The sequence below is a fragment of the Siphateles boraxobius genome, unplaced genomic scaffold, assembly GCF_051911475.1.
Source record: "Siphateles boraxobius isolate OS27281-9 unplaced genomic scaffold, OSU_SipBor_1 2, whole genome shotgun sequence".
Taxonomy (NCBI): domain Eukaryota; kingdom Metazoa; phylum Chordata; class Actinopteri; order Cypriniformes; family Leuciscidae; genus Siphateles; species Siphateles boraxobius.
In genome coordinates this window covers 18207626-18224914 of record NW_027508810.1, presented here as the reverse complement: position 1 = coordinate 18224914, position 17289 = coordinate 18207626, and the positions used below count along the sequence as shown (strand labels likewise).

At 36.8% G+C, this 17289-nt stretch overlaps 1 protein-coding gene across 1 annotated transcript in view; it reads right to left on the bottom strand.

The window, feature by feature from the left end:
* Window positions 1-16657, bottom strand: part of zdhhc9 (zDHHC palmitoyltransferase 9) — a 28402-nt gene extending 11745 nt beyond the window's left edge. Inside the window, exons 1-4 of the mRNA XM_077236322.1 lie at window positions 15830-16657; window positions 6801-6961; window positions 1893-2051; window positions 199-336 (exon numbers count right to left, since the gene is read on the bottom strand). Coding sequence (XP_077092437.1) covers window positions 199-336; window positions 1893-2051; window positions 6801-6961; window positions 15830-15996 — 625 coding nt within the window. The 5' untranslated portion in view covers window positions 15997-16657. The remainder of the gene's footprint in view (window positions 1-198; window positions 337-1892; window positions 2052-6800; window positions 6962-15829) is intronic.
* Between the last annotated feature and the right edge of the window lie 632 nt (window positions 16658-17289).

The following is a 17289-nucleotide window of genomic DNA, read 5'->3' as shown; positions in this document are numbered from 1 at the left end:
CTATAACTTTATTGTATTGTATCTATGGTGTTTTTATTGTATTTTTATTTTCTACTTCAATTGAGCACAGAAGTACAGTACGTCACAAAAACATTTCACTGCACATCTTGTATGAGTATGTGACAAATAAAAACCTTTGAATCTTGAATCACACCTATACACTCACACACAAACACATTTTCTTGCTGTGATACTCACGTAGAACCACATGGACGATGTCGAAGGCGAAGATATAGATGGTGAGTAGAGACAGCGAGAGTGTAAACAGGTAGAAATATCGGTAATTCCTCTTTCCTACGCAGTTTCCGACCCAGGGACAATGATGGTCAAACCGGTCTGAGGGAAGACACACAGAATCTTGAGACTTTACAAACAAACTTTCTCATAACAATTTGTGAAAGCCTGAAAGTCAGTTTCTACATTCTAACAGTGATGGTGGATCTTCTGACAAAGACGGGCAGGTATTTTAGGCTGCTAAAAATATCTGGAGATGGTACCCAAATCAGAGACTGTATGTGCGGCAGGTGCAGGCCGCCCAAACAAACGGCCCTGTGTTCAGGATGACTGTGCAAAGAGAGCAAAACTGAGCCATCGCTGAACTCTCTGATATAAGCATATGTGTGTCTGACTCATCTCTCAACAATTCACTATTATACTGGAGAGTCAAGTGGCACGTACAGGTGCAACTATATCAAAGATAAGAATTCTTGTGTGTAGACATAGTAAAAAAGAGAAAATTATATATAAACAGCATTACATATAGTATATACAGTACTGTGCAAAAGTCTTAGTCACGTTAGTATTTTCACACAAGATAAGCCAATTATTTATATCTTTTGCTGTAGTCTGTCAGTAGGAAATATCAGTTTACATGTACAAACATTCCTTTTGCCTTTAATTTTCATAATCCGGTGAGATTTTTGTATGCACAAGGAGTCTGACAACAGCCGGTATGATCCACACGGAGATCGGATCTCACCATCATGAGTCCGTCTGTGATTACATGAAGAAACTGAAAAAACTGAGACGGACTAAATCCAGAAGAATTGCGGCAATGTCTCCAAGACACTTGAAGAAACTTACCTGCAAAGCTACAGTACTGAGAAAAGTTTTAGGCACTTGTGCAGAAATGCTGTAAAGTGAGGATGCTTTCAAAAATAATATCATAAATAGATTTTATATATATATTAAAGATTAACTAAATTAAATCAATATCTGGTGTGACCAACCTTTGTGTTTCAAACAGCTTTTGTCCAGGTACACTTGAACATAGTTTTTCAGGGAGCTTTGCAGTTTCTTCAAGCGTCTTGCAGTTGCTGCAGTTCTTCTGGATTTAGTCTGTCTCTTTTTTTTCTGTTTCTTCATGTTATCACAGATGGACTCGTGATGGTGAGATCAGTGTGCGAATGTAAAACTAATTTTTTTTTTGTCACATGACCCTTCAGAAATTATTCTAATATGCTGATTTGGTACTCAAGAAAAAATTTGTATTATTATCAATGTTGGTTATCAATGTTTTTTGATGAACAGAAAATTCAAAAGAGCAGCATTTATAGTATTTAAAATATATCAATCTTTTGTAATATTATAAACGAGTAACACTTATAAACACAGTGACACAGTAAAGCTGCTTTGAAATAATCAGCATTGTATAAAGTGATAAATAAATAAAGGTGACTTGACTATAATTGTAACTCTTGATCAGTCAGTGTAATGCATCCTTGTTGAATAAAAGTATTTATTTCTTTTTTTCTTTTTAATTACTGACTACCAAAATTCAGTAATTTCGAAAAAAGTATATGGAAGTTAAATAATGACAAATGTTTTTGAAACGAAAAAGTCACACTATTTGAGGTACCATTCATAGCTGGTTAAAGGTTTCAAACACTCACCAACACAGTTGTCACAGATGCTGCAGTGGGAAGCACGAGGGGGTCTGAAGATCTTGCAGGTGTAGCAGTACTTCAGCTTGACGATCTGGTTGTTAATTTGCACATTCTTGATACGAGGTGGAGGCCGCTGTCCAGCCAAGACGTTCCCATTGGCTGCTTCTGCAAGAGTTGGGTAGAAACAATAAACGTGGCAGCCAAGCTCTCCATATGCATGACACACAGCGCAGCCACTGATGGAGGACTCACAAGGCTCAAGTGTACTCCAGGTAGTATGACTCAATGACACAAGACACTTTATAGGAATAGGTCATCCTCAAATACAACAGTTAAAGCATAATGATTTTTGCACAAAAGTTAAATGTTAAGATGAAAGAGATTAAAATGCTCTTCTTAGAGTAATGATTTACCACAATCTTTAAAAAATTGGATTTTAAAGGAAAAACATGAAAAGGGTTAAAGGGTTAGTTCACCCAAAAATGAAAATTATGTCATTAATGACTCCCCCTCATGTCGTTCCAAGCCCGTAGGACCTCCGTTCATCTTCGGAACACAGTTTAAGACATTTTAGATTCAGTCCGAGAGTTTTCTGTCCCTCCATTGAAAATCTATGTACGGTATACTGTCCTTGTCCAGAAAGGCAATAAAGACATCATCAAAGTAGTCCATGTGACCTCAGTGGGTTAGTTAGAATGTTTTGAAGCATCGAAAATACATTTTGTTCCAAAAATAACAAAAACGACGACTTTATTCAGCATTGTATTCTCTTCCGGTTCTGTTGTCAATCCGCGTTCATGAGTCCGCTGACGTAAGACGAGCTGACGTGTTATCTGGTGCGCCCGAGCTTTGTTTACAGTCTGAGGGAGACGCACGCTGTAAATAAAACAATCTTTGCAAACATGTCTAAGGATTTCGACACAGGGGAAGACTTGCATTTTTTTTTAACCAGACATATTTATTTGAACCTGAATACACGGACGCACCAGATACACGTCAGCAGCGTCTTACGTCAGCAGCGTCACTGGCCTCGTGAACGCGGATTGACAACAGAACCGGAAGAGAATACAATGCTGAATTAAGTCGTCGTTTTTGTTATTTTTGGAACAAAATGTATTTTCGATGCTTCAAAAAATTCAAACTAACCCACTGAGGTCACATGGACTACTTTGATGATGTCTTTATTTCCTTTCTGGACAAGGACAGTATACCGTACATAGATTTTCAATGGAGGGACAGAAAACTCTCGGACTAAATCTAAAATATCTTAAACTGTGTTCCGAAGATGAACGGAGGTCTTACGGGCTTGGAACGACATGAGGGTGAGACATTAATGACATAATTTTCATTTTTGGGTGAACTAACCCTTTAAGCCAGTCATTATCACAAAATAAACCTTTAAGAGTAGTAAAGATCAAATCTACATGAAATATTCATTTAAATTATCATGATTTTATTTTATTTACTGTTTGGTGATCATTATATAAAAATATTTGACCACAAAATTATGCAGTTGACCAATGCAAAAGGCATGCAATAAATTCTGAGGTGTACATATTAAATAAAATAAATTATTTTGGTTATTTTTGCCTTTATTATGATAGGATAGTATAAAGTGGACAGGATGCGAGGTGAGAGAGAGAGAGAGGGAGGACGGAATCAGGAAAGGTCCACGAGCCGGGATTTGAACTTGGCTATATGTCACCGCACTGCCCACAAGGCTATCGGCACCGGGGATGTACATATTAACACAAAACAAAATTAAAACTTTTTCATGATTGCTTGGATCTGAATACTTGGAATGCAGATCCAGATCACTGATATAAGTATTTCATCTTTTCTACTCCCTCTCCTTTATTTGCATTTTCTCAAAATGACTAATTTTCATCTGTTCTGATAGCGACAATAATGAAGGCAAAGCATTTGTCTACATTACAAGACTTGAATTTCATTATGCAGTGGAAAAAGTCATTTTATTTCCTTATATTTGTCAGCTCTGTACTTTTATACTCCGGGGAAGTGGCTGCATTAGCGTTTGCTCAGGAGGCAGAACTACACTGCCTCTTAATCCACATGCCAGGGTTGGCTAAAACTGCACATCCGTACTTGCATCTGATCCAGCATTAGCCACTTTTAATCAGTAACACAGACATTCATCTAAAAATAGCATATTAAAGCTGCGATTTTGAAATCGAGCATAGACGGCAGAGGAAATTTGTAGAAATCAATCTTTGCTCTTCCCTGCTGCAGTACTCAAATATAACTGCCCTGTTTTAAGAGGGTACAGTTGAATCAATACAAACATTTTGGCTTTGGTACGATAACAGCCTCAAATAAAAAAATAAAAAATAGAAAAACAGCCTTGAGTGACTGGTGAATTGAAATTAAACCACGGCTTTCAACACATTCAACAATTCGATGTAAATAATTTGTGAAAAAAATGTGTTGTTATTTTAATGCATTTAGTTCCTTTTTACTTACCAGCTATAATACCACATACTACTTTCTTCAAAAATGTCATTCTAAAAAAATGTCTCTGTCGCCTCAATGTACAAAATAAAATGATTTAAATCAATTTAACTTAAACTACTGACTTTGACTTAAATTACAGAATGAAAAAGATCTAATAAATTTGTAAAAGAATTGTCAATCAAATTAAACTACTTAAATTATTTCAAATTAATTCAAGTGACCTTGAAAAAAATCTTTATCTTTAATCCTTATCCAGTAAATCACAAACAACTGGAAAAGTCATAGGGCCTTCCAATATCAACAAAGAGGGTTGAAAACCACTAACTTAGGAGCTGTTCATACTGGACATGTTTTTTAGATGTTTCTAAACTTCGACATTCGTTTAAATGTATTAATTGTTATGCTTCTATTCCTGAATTTGCAATACGATGTTATCATAGTGCTGTATATTTTTTGTACCATTTAATTTCTTTAGTACCAGTATACAACAACACAAGCCTATTAGAGAGAGCTTTTGAGAGTTCCACAAAATTAGTGAAAATAGGGGATAGTGTATATTTAATAATACAAGAGGTTACTGTGAGTAATCAGGGTTAAAGGAAATGATGTCCTGGTTTATTGAACATCAATAATAACAAATGCTGCAGCGCCCAAAGGCACCTCTGAGCATCAGCAGAGGTGCTGATGTGTAACGGAGGTTACACAAAGAGAAATCCAGGGAGGGGAGTTGGGATGAGGGAGGTGGAACAGAGAGAAGAGAGGGTGGAGAGTGTAGGGAGAATTCATCTTAACTGTAGCCCAGATCTTATAATCAGTACAGGGAACGGTGACACACTGGTGACTGAACTAGACAAGGCACTATTCCCACAGAGCCACAACCACACAAATGAATCACTAGAAGCGAAATTATCAAGATGACAGCGGCAAGTTAATCTAATCTAATTGCATTTAATTAGTCAGACGGAGTGACATTAACCTTTGTGACATTCAAAGTAGGACAAGTTTGCAAAAATAAACTATAAATACACATTAATTCCTTATTATAGTCCTATTTTCTTAACATTTATATTTTTGCTGCAGGGTAAATGGGTATTTTGCCTTTCTCTCTCTCTTTTTTTTGCAATAAAATACAATGGGCATTTCAGTTCACTTGAATCACTGAGGAAGACGACTGAAAAAGGTCTAAAGCATTCTACTACGGCAATTTCTATCACCCTTTAACAATGAATGTTTGAGTAGATAATTTAAGTCCAAAATCCTTGCCATTTAAAAAAAGACAAGACAAATGTCTCCGGTAAGTCCTAGGAATTGAATGAGCCTTAACGTTTTCTGCTAAACACCACTGCAAAAGATATAACTTTCACTCAGTATAGTGATAACACTGGTTTCTGTTCAAGGCAGTTGTCCAATTGTGTGGGTGTGCACCAGTCATGTGAAAAATATCTGGTTTTTATTTTACTTTTTTTGCCTTTGATGAATACTAAAGTGAAGAAAAACAGGAAAGTGTAGAGGGAGAGAGAGAGGCAGGAATGTGGTTGGATCAGAAATGCATGGATAAGACTCAAACTTGCACTATCCTAGTGCAGCTCAAGTCCACTGTAGCTGTGAAATCTCACTTGTGCATATTCAGAATTATGTGGATCAATTTTTTAAGAGACTTAGGAGAACAAATAATGTAAAAATTGGTACGTTGCATCTTGAGTTGGCAAGATGAATATATACATGTACAAATAAGAGTGGTTACATTTAGGGGAAAGTTTCCAGTGAATAACGATTCAAATCTTGGTTTGTTCCTCACACAAAGCCAACAAATAACTTTGAATATAGCACTTTAGTGACTGCATTTTTTGGGGGGGGGGGGGGGGGTATATTTATTTAAAGGAATGAAATAAAGGAATTTAAGAGAATAAAGAAAAGATAATTAAAAGAACCAGAATTTATTATAATAAATTTAAAAAAAAGAAGAAGAAATTCTTTGATTTGTTTGGCCATCTCAATAATTTTGACATTGACGAGTACAGTTATAGACTGCTGAGGCAGACCAGCCTAAAAATATAACTTAAATCTTTTTGTCATCCAAACAACAAACCGTGTATTGTGTAATGGAGTGCAGCAGAGAAGCATCAAGAACATCAGATATTGGTAGGGGGCAATTATACAGTATTTACAGTCCATCAATCTTGAAGTCAAGAAGAACACAATGTTTCCCAGATGAACTCAGAGTTCATGGTCCAACGCACTCAGCTTTTTAATCGCAAAAAAAAAACAATAAATTAATAAGCAGGTCTGGGCTTATACCGTCCCACTTACGCCACACGCCTGCTACACTATACATGTTCTTTCCCTCGCTGGGTCAAAACAACCGCAGACGGCACTAAGGGTTCAAACTATGGCATTAAACCTCAAATACCCTTCCCTGAACTCAGTCAGCCTCACACTCACCGATCTCCATCTCAATGAAGTTGGCCTCCTCCGGCAATGCCCGTGGCAGCACCCCTGGGTCACTGAAGCTGGTTCTGAGCAGCATGGCCATTACGAAGACAAAGAGCAACACTGCAAACACAGGGATGGCCGGAGACAGGTGCACTGCCAGGTACGGACACCTGTACAGGACAAGAGAACAAGCAGGGTTACAAAAGATGACAAGGAGAACTTGAAATGAACAGCACAGAGGTTAAATGAGCATATAAAACTAAACAGCTATCTCTAGTTTCAAAAAGTAAAGTGTGGAATTTCTGTGCTATTAATGCCACAAAACAAATCAGGAAACTGTTTGACCAACCCAACAGCAACATTGGCTCAGCCAATGCTGTGAGTTTGGCGATGGGACTATCTGTTTATCTTTGCGACTGTTGCTTCTCAGATTGTAAAAATATGATCCCCACTGTAAGCCATGTCACACTGTAGGATCTCAGTTGTTTACTATGACGGACTGTGCTTTCTCCATTCCCGCAGGCACACAGCCATACAGCAATAAATTTGGTTGCTCCCATAAATTGCGGATGACTTGGGTCCTGTAAAAGTGCCTCACTATGCTCAGCCTGCAGCAGATTGGTCGGATCCACAGGCCACTGCATAGAGCTATTAATAGGGTCACCGTGGCTCTCCTCCACCACTCTCTCCTGCAATGTAGACCTGCTATACTAATGTTTGGCTAATACATCACTGTAATGGTACATCTAATCACAGGTACAGTACATTCCCTCTCGGGGGAAATTTGCTACACTTAGCATTCTGCGTCTGAAAAGGACATATTTACACTAACACCAACTACAATACAGTAAGACAAAATTTGACTAGTCCAGACAATACAACAATACAAAGAAGTAGACTTTTGTAATAGAAATGTGAGGTGTGCTTAACTGTGCATAAGTTGCATAGTATGATACTATGGAGTTGTGAGAAGTTGATTACATGCAATTTAAGACAGTGGTTTTCAAACTTGGGTTCAGGGACTAGTGTTATTTTAGTATTGTTTATATTACTATTAATAATTTTGAATAAACTTTTAGATTTTCAGTTTTCATCATGGAAAATTTATGCACTGTAAAAAATTATTTATGATTTGTTATCAAAACTTTCTTTTGTCAAATCAACTTAGAACTTAGTTAATGTGGTTCAGATTAATTAATATTTTGCGTATCTGTTGATTAGACCAATCTCCGTTGTATTAATTAAAAAATTTAATTTCCAAGAACCTGAAAATTAAGGCAACCAGGTAAATTACTTTTTTAGGTTAAACCAACAATTTGTTTTACAGTGTAGTTTTTAGTAATTTTTTTATGTGGTAATTTTCAGTTAACATTTCTACATAGAGCTTCCATTTGTTTTTATTTCAGTTTTAGTTTTAGTAATTTTAGTACAAAAAAACTGAGCGATTCCAGTACGTAACCTGAATGTATTTATTTGAGTGCCAAGGCAACCTTTCTTAATATATTTGCTTACATGTTTAATGTAATATTTATATTTTCATTTATTTCATTAAATTTTCATTAATTTATTTCATTAAATGATTTTTAATAGTATTAGTAAACAATAACAACACTGCCAGGGACCCTTAGGGGACCACAAGGGAATGCTAGAGGTTCCATTATAGCATTGGTTTTCAATTCTGGTCTGGGACACCCAATCAGGTGTTAATTAAGAGAGAATATACCAAATGAACCATGACTGAAAATCATTGCGTTATAAGATCCACTTAAAAATTTTTTAAAAAAACGATTCTTCAGAGTTGTAAATTAAACACTGGAGTATATTTTTCAAGAAACTATTTCAGTCTTTCTACTTCAAAATGTCATGTTTAATTAAATGTCATACTTGCCATTTCTTTAAACTTAATTGTGAAATTTACTAGCAGTTTCTGAGAGAAAATTGTTTCTACAAATTGTTTTCAGTGCATCTATTGTGTATATATATCTAAAAGTACTCTGATGGTAGAACAAACTTTAGTGTATATTTCACAGGATAATATTTTACACATTTATAATATTTGTATAATGTTTTTATTGGTCGCAAGTATAAAACACTTTATTCCCTGTAGTGTGCACAGCAAAAATCATACATCCAAATCACTAGTAGCACATTTTTCCTCGACAAACCAAATATTTTGATGCATCATTGACACAAACAGATTTACACACTGAAGTTAAATACTTTTGGAGAGTTAGACTTATCAAGCACTATAATACACAAGATGCATATAGAGTTTTATACTAACTATGTGCCAATCTAATCTTCCTACAATGCATACAGAACACCGGTTTAACCTGTCTACTAGCAGGGTTTGTCTCCTCACACGTCATACTTACTGCTTTAGGACCAGCACACAGTACAACAGATTGCAGCTGTAAGAAATATTAGCAACAGAAAGATCATTTCCAGTCAGACTACATGGTACAATTTGAGCCGTTTCACACACTGGTGTGTCAGCATACCAAAGCCATCAACACACTGGAATTCTACCTGTGGGATGGGTCAGATTAGTTTGATCCATTTTAAACTATGAGACTGGAAAACATAAAAAGGAGCGATAAAAAATCCAGAGCAGGGCTGGTCGATAAAACTTTCCACTGCCCAGATCATGAGTATAGAAGGCTGCAGTGAAATCCATTTATTATTTTGAAAGCTGTTGGGGCAGAGAGGAGCAAAACTGAGGAGAACTGTGTGTGTGTGTGTGTGTGTGTGTGTGTGTGTGTGTGTGTGTGTGTGTGTGTGTGTGTGTGTGTGTGTGTGTGTGTGTGTGTGTGTGTGTGTGTGTGTGTGTGTGTGTTGATGACTTTAACCATCCTGAACCTGTGCCATCATCAATTCCTATCACAGCCCTGAGCTTCCCGGACATTACCCATCATGCAGTGCTGGATGGGACTTCTCTCCCCACAATCAATACCAGAGATAAGCAGCTCCGATATTAAAGATTCTGTTATTGTCACTACTGACGTACGAGGTTTATTTAAGCACCGTAATTAATCACTTAACTTCCTCCATAAAAGAATATAAAAAAACACATCAAGTATTGTGCCTCAATATGCATTATCAACAAATTCCCATTCGCAAACCATTTGACTAGCATAATGAGACGGTTCTGGAACCGGATATTCAACTGCAAAAAATGTAGGGCGGTAATCAATTGAATCACAAAAAAATGGGCGTATACCACATATACCACAATGGAGCTAGACTGATTGAGAGTTTGCGAAACATTTCCTGAATAGCCATTTGTCTACTGGTTAACATTATCAATCAGTATCAGTGCAAGTTATTCTATTCTAATTCAAGGGTACAAAGAAAAATCATTGTTGTGTCTAAAATAACACACCAAATGAATAGTTCACAATAGGATCAGAAACATGCATTACCAAAGTAAATGTGTGGACTTATATGTAACAAAATGGAGGAAATTTAGTGGAAGACTCATAAAAATGGTATCAAGACAATTAAACGCATGTATTTCAAATCATGCACACGCTAATCCACTTGTATCACTGTTACAACATCTCCACCCTTCAGTTTGCCTTTACAGCTTGTCCTTTGTGAATTATCTGAACACTGTTCCACAGAGAACAAAATGAAAAGGACTTTTTTCCACAGTTAAGACAACTTGAAACACAGCTGCAGAGTTTTATGGCTGGCTAGGACTATATGGAAAGGCTTATCTGTGTGTTGGTAAAATCAATAGAGCTGCTTCATCGGTCTGGCTGGTCTCTCGGTGGAGATCGGTGGGGGCAGGGAGGCTGACAATTATCACAACTGATAGCATTCAGCGCAAACATCCGGTACTCCACCGGAAAGTATCATGAGAGGAGAAAAAACATGGATGAAAGCTAAAAACAACATGAAGATTCATTGTGGTCCAGTCAAATCTAAAAAATGTGTGTGTTTTGTTTGTTTGAGTGTTTGTGTGTGTGTGTGTGTGTGTGTGTGTGTGTGTGTGTGTGTGTGTGTGTGTGTGTGTGTGTGTGTGTGTGTGTGTGTGTGTGTGTGTGTGTGTGTGTGTGTCCACTCCAATACAAAACATTACTATAAATATAATGGTGTACTCCGTATCTCACAATGTGACTACTGTATATTCCTTATTTTAATATTTATCACACAATTACCTTTTCTATTCTTGACTCTCAAACAAACTTCCATAACAAATACACCAAATAGATAAAGATTTTCTACTTGTTATACTTCTAAGGATGGAAACATGCATAGATATATAAATAAATAAAACCAAAAAGTAAGTCAAACTTTTAAGGCGTGAATGATCCTGCAAGTCCTGGGAAAAAATTCAACATGCAAATAATCACCTTCTGAATTTTGCGTTGCAAAACTTGATGATATGATATTAAAGCTGTATGCAATAATAGCGCTATAAAAAGTGGGGAAAGATTTGCAAGAGAACAAATAACTTCAATCTTACATCCAGATGTGACATCAGTGGCTTTCTCTGTGTTAAAGTATTTCAGGAAAGATTAAAATAGGTGTAGATAATCTGCTAAAGTACAAAAGGTAATTTCAACTGTTTCACACAGAAATAAAAATGTTGAAATGTACCGTGACATTGCTGTGCCTGAAAACTTTAATCACAGCCTCTGCTAATTCTCAAAGTGTTCACCAATTTAAGAGCAAGTGATTAACCAAGCAAATGAATTATTACACATTACTGTCAAAAAAACAGTAACCTAATCCCTCATAAAGACAAATTTGCCACAGCTCCAGTTTTGCATTCACATAACACAGGGACACATAAATCCAGAATAAAAAGGATAAACAGTCTTTTCTCCTTTATCACGACCCCTGCAGAGAGACAGCAACAGACGGCAGCCCTCGAGAGCTCACACAGACCGTGACACTGACCACAAGTCATTCACTTAATTCAACAGCAACAACATGAGGATCCAACATTCAATTATACACAAAAATGTATAGACATTTAACTGCTGAGCAACAAAGCCATAAAACAAACATACAGGACAAAGGCAAACCAGTGAAACCTGAACTTTGTACTACTAATGTGGAAGAATGAGTGGACGAACATAATCAACAGAATCTGAAGACTGTCAATATATGAAGTGCAACTATTTAAAAGTTTCACTGGTGTAAAACTATTTCAGTAAGAAGGTAGAAGTGTGTAAGGTAAAGTGTGTAAGTCTGCATCACTAGCATACAATACAAAATTGCAAATTTAATGTCTGTTTTAAAACAGGTTTCCTGAACAATCGGTCTGGCATTGGAGCTCAAATAGACAGATTTGCACCAAACTCATACTAAAGGTCTGTTTTAATGTGTCAGTATTTACACACTTCAGGAATTCAATCTAAAAATGTCTTACTTGAACTTGTTTCTACTTGTTAGGGGTTTTGAAAGTGAAAGAAAGTGACACGTGATGGCCAAGTATGGTAACCCATACATGGAATTTGACCTCTGCATTTAACCCATTAGGAGCAGAGTAGTGAGTAGTGAACACACACACACACTGCAAACGTGGATACACACACCCGGAGCAGCGGGCAGCCTTGAGTGGCACCCGGGGAGCGATTGGGGGTTACGTGCCTTGCTCAAGGACACCTCAGTCATATTCCTGCCAGTACTGGAATCGAACCAGCAACCTTTGGGTCACCAGTCCAACTCTGTTACCATTAGGCCATGACTAATGTTATTAAATAATCTTAAACTTTTTTAAGTTGAAGTTGATTGAAATAAAGCTAAGATAAAATATAGATATTTGATTAAAAATTTGAAAGAAAACTACAAATGCTCCCTTGCAAATAACAGAAATAAAATAAGATTATATTAAAACTAAGACTGAACTAAAAATAAATTAAAGCTATATAGAAATATAAAAAGTGACAAAGCACATTACAATATAACTAAAACAATCAAATATTTGCATAAATATTAAAATAAATAAAAATTCCACATTGAATTACACAGTTCACCTTTAAGTCGACGATATCAGGCTAATAGCAAGTGGTTCTTCCTTTCAGCCAATGGTGGATCGACAAAGTGAGTGCAGGTCAGGATCAGCACTATGTCTTAAGGCGGACGTACACTGTGCGAGCCAGTCGGTTAACCTGATAATCTCGTCAAAACAGTGGGTGTGTGTGTGTGTGTGTGTGTTATTGTATAGGCTATATGGTTTATGAGGACACAAATGTGTATAATGATATTACAATGCAAACATGGTTTATGAGGACATCTCCTGTGTCCTGAACCCTAAATGGCTTAAAAAAACATACTAAATGGTGTTTTTTGAAATTCAAAAAATGACAAAAGTTTTCTGTGATGGGTAGGTTTAGGGGTACGTTTAGTGCTAGTGTAGGGGGATAGAATACACAGTTTGTACAGTAGAAAAACCATACGCCTATGGAGAGCCCCGTAAACCACATATACAAGTATGTGTGTATGTGTCAGTATATGCTCGATCTATGATCTATTCTAGCCTGTGAAATGGTTGTGCATGATTTGGCAATAGAGGGACAGCCTGCACTATAGTCAAAATCCCAGAAATGTTCAAACGTGTTTCAAAATTATCAGGAGGTCGGGATGTGCTCGTAACGTACTTGGCTCGGCTCGCAAACTCTCACACAATGCGATACGCGACCATAGGAGCGTCAACGATTTCCAGACAATTTCCTCAGAGAGAAAACCGTCAGTGAGCTCTTACAACAGCAGAAATCATAACGTGTACGTACGCCCAGCTTTACGGTCTACTTTTACACACATTGCAGATTTTTCACAGAATTTCGAGCCTTCACAGTCAACTCTCATCTCTGAAATCCAAACAGAAAACAAACATACCTGCAAAGTCTTGTTTACACATACGGCCAAAAATTAAAATATAAGAGCATAGACTTTCAGCAAACAGGGACATGGAGAGGAATGGGAGGGGAGGTGGGATACACTCTTTTCGGGAAGACAGAGCAAAAGACAAAGATCTTTAGAAAAAACAGTGCAAAGTCCAGCACTGCTAATCAGTCTTGTGCTTGAAACTCACTCAGCCCGCAGAGGAATAAACTGTCCAGACACAGAACACAATAATGTAAGCATTCAGCAATACTCAAATAATTCCCTGTAAATTCAAAACAGCTGAAAGCAATGCGTTTCCATAAACACGGTCAGTCTCTTTTGGATATCTCCTGCTCGGTATTAAATAAAAAATAAAGTGCACATAAAATTAATGTGCACTACTGAAACTGAAGACCCTGTAGATCTCAGGAGACCATATGAATAACCTCCGATGATATTTAATAATAGTGGTTATTTTGTGATGTGCATTTCCAGAACTTCCATCAACTGTTAAACTGAAATAGTAAGTGCCAAAAAAACAACAACATTCTAGTTCCTAGCCTGTCATGCAAGAAACAACTTTCGCACTCAGCCATGTTTCTATGTTAATATGTCTGCCCCACAAGGACTAATTATCAGTAACAGCGATAAATGAACATGGCATGCATTGAAACGCTACTACTACAGGAGCCAGCAGCTCAATAAATGACTGCAAGTTTCTGACTAAGCGGAGGGAATCATTTCCTGCATGCTGATGATCAGGCCTAATGGAGGAGCACAGCACTGGAGTCTCAGGAAACACAGACCACAGACGTCATAGTCCACACAAGGGAGCCCATATCCACCTAAAAGAACTCACTCACATCCAGCTTTATCAACATGGGCAGCAATGTGCTACTGTCAAAATGTGTTTCAGTAACAAAGATGACACAGCTTTTAATTGTTTCCCATCCATCAACAGGCGAAGGATCTCATACAATTTGAAAATATAGACCTAACTGTATTCAATCATTAGCAGATCTATTTAGATATAGTAGCTATCTATTTTATTATTATTATTATTATTTTAGGTTCATATTAGACTTGGAGATCCAAAAAGGTTCATATCTCATTCAATTGATGAAACCATATAGTCTTTTACAGGCGATATATAAATCATATATTTTGTAGCAAATTAGCAGTTGATTTGATACATTATTGTCACAAAACTGTCATATAGTGATGGTAAGTCATTCTGCAAATTAGCCTACTTAATTCGATCAGTTCACGAACCGGTCCAATAAAAACAATTCAGCAACATGACATAATTACATTAGGTGGTCCCTGACATAGCGCCGATATATTACATGATCTGAAATACTCTATGTAAGCAAATTGACGAAATTATGTTTTACGGTTATGTTTAGTTTTATTAATTTGTGTTTATTTTATATCAGTTCAGTTGAGGTTAAACTCATAAAAATATAAAAGTAGCCTAATATAGTACCTAAAAATTAGTTTTTATTTCCATATATAAAACAATAGGTAGCCTAACCTATAATTTAGGTTTAGGCCTAAATCTTTTAGCAAAAATGGTTTACTCGTTTTAATAAAATGCTACTCAAAACAAACTGTGGTTTGTATCTGTATGATAGGCCTACAATTACTAGTTGTAGTAAACATATTTCCAGTAGCCTACATTTTATTTTTAACATTGGATTAGATGTTTTCTGAACACACACGTAAATAATCTATTTTCGGTTTAAATAGTCGACGAGTCGTTGACTCAATATCTGCTGGGAGCGATTAGTCGTGAAAGAATCGTTTGACCTCTTCAACCAATTAGATTTTAAAAACAACTCGTTTACGAATCGGACATTTCTATTCTAAAACACAGCCATGGCTTAGGCTACCTCAATGTCAGCTGGCAAAACTGGGAAATGGCTTTTAGCCTACTAAAAAAAATCAGGAGTGCTTCGGTCCTCAATATTTCACACGGACAATTTTTTTATTGTTAATTTTCTCCATTATTACAATGCATTAAACGAAGACAGTCTACTCTACACTGTGAAAAAACCCATTGTAATGGGGGGGAACGAAGCTGCCCACACTGACATCGCGCGCGTGCAGTGTCGACAGCTCCGATCCGATGGTTTTAGTCGTCGCGTCGCTGGCAGTGTAGACGAGGTCTGTAATAATCAACAATAACATGCACTTACTCAAAGGCGAAGAACAGAGAGCAGGTTCCAATGATGAGAAATAAGGTCAGGTAAAATACTCCTTTCTGGCGAGCCATCATTACCCGTCCATCGCAGCAGAAGGTGTTTTTGCCAGGTAATTTCTCCCATTTTCGAGTAACCTTCCGTGATATCATCACCGCCGACATGGTAGCGAATGTACAATCGGACTGTCTTTTGTCAATTTAACCTGAAATAAACCACAACCGTGTCCACTACGAATGCGTAAAGTTATCAGCAATAAAATACATGAGCTTCTTTCCAAGAATGTAATTCTTCCTTCACGTGTAAGGTTGTTTGTAGGTTTCTTCCCGTGCTTCCTCATGAATCTTTACCATCAGTCTGTAGCACTACATATCTGCTCTTCTGTAGCCTACTTAAATCCATGGTTAAGTCCCAAATCAAAAACCAAAAAGCTAAATCCTCATCCAAAAGCGGAGATGACCCATACTGGCACAATATGAAAGTGCTTCCGTTCAAAAAATGTAAAGATTTCGAATAAGAAAGCAAAGCTGACGTAAAATAAACGTGTAAATGCTAAAAGCCCACATGTGGAGAGTGAGTGGACCTTGACCAACTGACATTTATGTCATTTGTTAGGTTGAGCGTCTATCCCGAGAGGAGTATCCGTCCCTTTTCTCTTTAAATGATGCGAATTAAATGTGGGTAAAGCCTTTTGTGACCTATGCCGCTTTTTGTGTAATTATTTGTGTAATGTGTAAGATAATCTTTCCTCTAATTTCGCGTCGTAGGATGCACGCAAGCCTGGATTCTCATCGGGAGCAGGAAACACGCCTAGATTTAAATGTCTCTTCTTAAAGGGCCAGCGTCTCACTGTACAGGGAACAAAGGAATTTTGTCTCATAATACTAATATCCAACCTATAAAGCAATCATTCAAAATAACTTCTGAGCCCATTAAGGGAATGTGATATTTTGAGTACATGCATTCTTAAGTCTATTTAATTTTGTGACCTATTCCCGCCATAATTCTTGTAGGCTATACCTGTTTGATTTTTACATGACGATGTTGTTGTTGTTGTTGTTGATAATATTTTGTCAAATGTCTGTTTTTATTGTCTCTCATGTGTTTATTTATTGTCTGTAAAATTGTGCTACGATGTTGATGTTAATGTAAATGAAAAAAAATCAAATAAAACCTATTTTGACTAATACATAGCCTAGCCTATTACCCAGTGTCGCTTCTTTCTTTCTTTCTTTCTTTCTTTGTAATTAAATCTTTTTTTGGAGTATTCAGGAAATGAGATGGCAGGTGAGAAACAAAAGATGTTTTATTCAATTGTTTATGCACCATGATCGCATGAGTAATTTATATCTTCTGATCTTGCATGAAAAAGAAACCCTGTGTCTTGCCTGTTTAATCTCGTAAATATGTAAAATGCTGCATATTCAACATTAAAGCTTAGCTCATGTGAGATTCAT